The 5,568-nt window shown below is 51.0% G+C and overlaps 1 protein-coding gene across 1 annotated transcript; it reads right to left on the reverse strand.

The window, feature by feature from the left end:
• Nucleotides 1-1,069: 1,069 nt before the first annotated feature.
• On the reverse strand, nucleotides 1,070-1,801 carry LOC115312772 (uncharacterized protein K02A2.6-like; the record flags this gene model as incomplete). The annotated part of the gene is made up of 1 exon (XM_040210560.1): nucleotides 1,070-1,801. A coding segment is annotated over one exon (732 nt), but the record flags the coding sequence as incomplete, so codon positions are not given.
• Nucleotides 1,802-5,568: the final 3,767 nt, after the last annotated feature.

Here is a 5,568-nt window from a genome sequence, read left to right on the forward strand (position 1 = left end):
GCGGCGAAGTTATTGCCAAGTAGCTCTAGCAGCGCGTTCATGTGCCATCTCTAGTGAAACAAAGTTCGGGTGCACCTCGATTTTCACTGGCGCATCTGTGTTCTTAGGTCGGGAGGGCCCGTAGGCTTCGGCTAGCGTGACAAACTCGGTTAAGCTGCTATAGTCTTTGATGTAGGCTATGGTCGTTTTGTTCCTCAGGCCTTGTAGCTCGTTTCAAATCTTTCTCACGTGGAACTTGATGCGGCTATCTGGAATTCCTTTAACGTCAATTGCTCTTTCTAAAAGCTGGGATATACTGAATTCTACCAGCAGTTAGCGCAAGTGGCCTCGTCCATAGCGCTGAGTATAATATTACTGGGTGTTGGCGGCAGGTTCAAGTGATCAGAAAGTACTCGTAGCGCAGATCATGAAGAATTCCGGTTCTCTTTTGATGAAATGAACTTCCGGAGTGTCAGCTAGTTTTTATGAAGTTCAAGAACAACGCTGTGCTTGCCTAAATATTCATACCCAGCATAATGACCCTTGAGCACTTCGGCAGCACGATAAATTCCCAGGCTTTCATATGAATATCGATGCTACCAATATACCTCCCGATGGGTGTTTTTAGGGAGCCCCCGCCAGGTCTTCATAGTAGAGCGTCCCATCGCGTTGTAATTTTTCAGAGCCGACGAAAGGTTATTGCACTCAAGACCTAATAATCTGCTGTGATGAAAATGTTCTCCGTCGCGCCCTGGCCGTCGGTAGCGGTGTTGATCCCTATTGAAAAATCCACCAGCCCGAGTCTGGTGTGTTTCTGACGTTTACATCAGAACGGAAATTCAGACTCGGGTCTTGGCGGGTTCTGGTGTCCTGACGTGTTCTAGTTGTAGAATAACCTTAGCTAGGTATACGACCTTAGCTGGGGTAATGACGAGACAGTCATTCGGAGCATCCGAAACGGTTGAGACTGCTTTTTATATGGCTCACGAGAGCGCAGCCAGCTCTCGAGACAAACCCACGCGCTCGTGCGCAGCGCTCGCAGACTTGCCCGCCGGCCGTGTGTCGGTAGATACATCACACCCCTTCCTCCTTAGACGTGGGCACCGTATCTGTCCGGTGGTCGACGCGCCCGGGAGCTCACCCGCGTCGCGGTTGACAAGGCAGATCCCACTGTTGGTAGTGGGCGAACGTCGTCGTCTGTGCGGTGCTGTTTAGTTGTTTGTTCTGGACCATTCGCGCCCGAATGTGTGCCCCGGCGATCGTGTAAGCACATGTCCCAAACTGGTGGTGGCGGCTGTGTCTCCCAACAGCTCGAATTCGGAGCGCGATGTCGAATATGGTTTAGATGTCCTCTGACTTGACCCCGCTCTGCGTCAACCATCCAGGATCGTGGTCCGGCGCGGCGTGCGATGGACCCCGGCATCCACTTTCGCTCGTTCGGGAACTGTCGAATCCACACGGGTTGTCCACGAGTAAATTTGTGGATATCGCTGTTTTCTTCAGGCAACTGCTTGAAGAGGGATGACTTGAGTCGATCCAGTGCAGAAGGCAATTCTCGGCCGTACATCATCCACGCAGGAGTCTTGCCCGTTGTTGCGTGCACTGTCGTGTGTTGCTTGAATAGGAAACGTGACAACACGCACGACAGGTCTTCCCTTCCTTTTTTAGATGCTTGTTTGAGCTCCTGTACCATCCGCTCAGCCTGCCCGTTGGTTGCCGGGTGGTAAGGTGCGCTAGTGACTGCGATGATGTTGTTCATGCGGTAAAACGTCGCAATTTCTTCTGAGATGAACGCAGCCCCGTTGTCTGAACAAACCTTCTTTGGCACTCCAAATGTGGCGAATAATCCCCGCAGCTCCTTGATTACAGCGCTTGATGCCATGCTGCTAACTATTCGCACCTCCAGCCACTTGGTGTATGCGTCTACAACGACCAGAAATACTTTCCCTTCCACTGGACCCGCAAAGTCCATGTGAAGAGTATCCCAGGCTGTTGATGGTCGTTCCCAATTTGTCATCGGTACTTTTATCTTGGTTTTCTGGTTTCTTTGACATTGGGCACATTCCGCCACACATAATTCAATATCTTTGTCAATTCCTGGCCACCACATGTAACTTCTGGCACAGGCTTTCATGGCCACGATTCCACGATGTCCTGAGTGTACAAGAGTCAAGGACTCAGGCCGCAGAGACGCTGGTATCACCACACGTGATCCCCATATCAAACATCCTCGCTGTGTCGCTAGTTCAGTGTGCTTGTTCCTGAATGGTTGAACGATGTCTTCCTTAAGGTTCCTGAAATTTCCACTCTGAACTGCGTCGTACACACGGGAAAGAATAGCGTCTTCTTTTGTCTTGTCTGCTAGTTTCTCGACAGTAATCGGTGGCCTGGTCAACGCTTCCAGCATGAGCACATCTCCGGGAGGCTGTGGCTCGTCGTCGCTTGCCGGTAAAGGTAGTCTGCTCAAAGCGTCTGCATTCTGATTTCGTTTTCCTGGTTGGTAGACTAGATCGTAGTTATAGGCCGTGAGCTTAACGCACCACCTTTTCATGCGTGGCGAAAGAATGGGCGGAACCGGACTTTGTGGACCTAGAATCTCCAGTAGTGGTTGATGATCCGTTGTGATGGTAACATGTCGACCGGAAATGTAGTGGTGGAACCTGCTTGTAGCGTAAACTATAGCTAAACCCTCCTTGTCCAAATGGGAGTAGTTTTCCTCGGCCTTTCCCAATGTTCTAGAAATGAAAGCTACGGGAGACTCGTTTCCGTCTTTGTCTAGGTGCGCCACTACCGCACCGATGCCGTATGGTGATGCGTCACACGACAATACCAGCGGCTTATTGTCGTCATAATGAGCTAGAACTGTATGTTCCGCGATGGCTTCTTTCAGTTGCAGAAACGCCTGCTGATGTCGTGCACCCCAGTGCCATGGAGCGTCTTTCTCAAGTAGGATGTACAGCACCTTGGCTATTGATGCTCGGTTCTGAATGAAGCGGTCATAAAATGCCAAGAGTCCTAGAAAAGACTGAAGCATGGCCCGGCTGGTCGGTTCCGGCATCTCTTTGATTGCTCTCAGTTTTTCTTCTGTTGTGTGTACTCCCGTTGCATTTATCTTGTGTCCCAGAAACTTCACTTCTTCGACACCGAAATGGCACTTTGACCTTTTTAAGCGAAGCCCGGCGTTCACCAACCTGCTCAAAACTGCCTCGAGACGCTCAAGGTGCTCTGTTTTTGTGGTTCCGCTGATAATAACATCATCCAGGTAGACTCCCACGCCGGGTAGTCCTGCCAGGATTCTCTCCATGTAGCGTTGGAAAATCGCTGGTGCAGCCGAAATTCCAAAAGGCATTCGTGTAACCCTGTATAGTCCCTTGATAGTGTTAATAGGGAGCACATCTGCTGTCTCTGCTGTCACGTGGAGCTGTTGATATGCCTGAGTGAGATCCAGCGTCGAAAATATGGTGCCTCCCTGCACACTTGCCAGAAGGTCCGTTACCGCTGGCATTGGATACACCGTTGGTTTTGCAGCCGCGTTCACCGTGCTCCTATAGTCTCCACACATCCGTATAGTGCCGTCCTTTTTTCGTACGATCACCACCGGTGTTGCCCAGTCGGAGTGCTGCGTCGGCTCGATTATGCCTTGGTTTTGGAGCATCCGCAGTTCTGCCTCCACTGCGGTTCGCATTGCGAAAGGAACCGGTCGAGCCTTTAAAAAGCGCGGTGTCGCATCTTCCTTCAGCTCCAGATGTACCGCGTGGCCCTTGTGCCCGTTTATCTCTGGATCAAAAACTTCCTCGTGTGTCAGTAACACGTCATGAAGGGTCTTGCCCTGGTCAAGCTGGTATATCCCGCTGACTCTGATATTGAGTGCCGGGAACCAGTTTCTCCCAAGCAGATTGCAGCCCGAACCTGAGGCCACGATTAGCGGAAGCAGATAGTCTTTTGACTTGTGTCGGACGCGCACTTCTGCCGACCCGAGAACTTGTAGTTGTTTTCATGCCCATGGTCGGAGCGTGATATGTTCTTTGTTCAGTGAAAAGGCACTCTTAGGCCAGGTTTTCCTGTATGTGTCTTCACTGATGATGGAACACGCAGCTCCGGTGTCCACTTCGAACTCCATGGGTCGTCCTTCGACTTTGAGTGAGACCATGAACTTCTTCACCGACGTGGTATAATTTACGCTGTTCAGCTCGTATAAGTTTGGGTATCCTCGTCATCACTCGAAGGTGCCGACTTATCATGACTAACCGCGTGTGTTGATCGCCGCCGTTGATTTGTTTCAGTTTTCTGATAACACGTCCTTTCAATGTGTCCGGTCCTTCGGCAAAAATTGCAGCGTGCCGTGCGGAATCTGCATGTAGCTGCGACGTGTTGTTCGTGACAGCGATGGCAACGTTGTTCACTTGATACGAAGTCCTGTTTCTTTTGCTTGCCTAGGTTCCGGTTTTCACGTACTGTTGATTTTTGACCCTTGGTTACGGCGTTAATGGTGGTCTTTCGAGCTTTGACGTCTTTTTGCTGTCTTGCAGCACTCTCTGCTCTCAATGCGAAATCATACGCCTTCTGGAATGTTAGGTCCGGGTTTGCAAATAGTCTTTGCTGAAGGTGTTCGTCCGCAATCCCACATACTAACCTATCCCGTAGCATCACCTCCAGTGGTAGCATTGTTGTGGACGATGCGGTGACCGGCTCATCGCCGCTCGCACTGGTGCTGGTGCTGGCGCTGGTGCTGACTGTTGCGGTTGTCGGAACTCCAAAGTTGCAATCGACGGCAAGCTTCCTTAGTGCCGCAACGTAATTGCTGATGGACTCGCCTGTCTCCTGGTCTCTCCACTGAAACTTGCTTCTGCTGAAGAGCTCGGACGGCTGCGGGTCGAAATGGGTGTGCAGCATGCTCATTATGCCGTCGTATGCCACTTCGCCAGGCTTCTTAGGTGCCACCAATCCTCGCACCGTTTCATATGTCTTGGCGCCGCACAAGGTGAGGAGAAGTGCCCTCTTCTTCGTAACGACAGTTACCGCATTCGCTTCAAAGTAGAAGTTCAGTCGTTCTGCCCACGATGACCACCCGGCGCCGTCGAATTCTTCCAGCTTACCCTGGGTAGCTGGCATCGTGGAGACGTCCGAAGATGCGTGTTCGTTCATTCACTACCTCGTCGCCAGTGTAGAATAACCTTAGCTAGGTATACGACCTTAGCTGGGGTAATGACGAGACAGTCATTCGAAGCATCCGAAACGGTTGAGATTGCTTTTTATATGGCTCACGAGAGCGCAGCCAGAACTCGAGACAAACCCACGCGCTCGTGCGCAGCGCTTGCAGACTTGCCCGCCGGCCGTGTGTCGGTAGATACATCACACTATTATCCTGACGTGTTCTAGTGCCTTGACGTGTTCTAGAGTCTTGGCGTGTTCCGATGTGATCCGGCCGACCTAGTGTCTTCTGGGTGACCTGGTCATGCAAGCACAATATAATTTAGATGCAGAAAGGACTGCTGATGACAACAGCTAGCAAATTGTGCATAAAGACTGCTAACTTTTTGCAGGTTTAGGTGTTCATTCTGCCATGAAACAAAACTACAAAGACAAAGA

Source organism: Ixodes scapularis, unplaced genomic scaffold (genome assembly GCF_016920785.2).
Source record: "Ixodes scapularis isolate PalLabHiFi unplaced genomic scaffold, ASM1692078v2 PGA_scaffold39__5_contigs__length_11793443, whole genome shotgun sequence".
Classification (NCBI taxonomy): Eukaryota; Metazoa; Arthropoda; class Arachnida; order Ixodida; family Ixodidae; genus Ixodes; species Ixodes scapularis.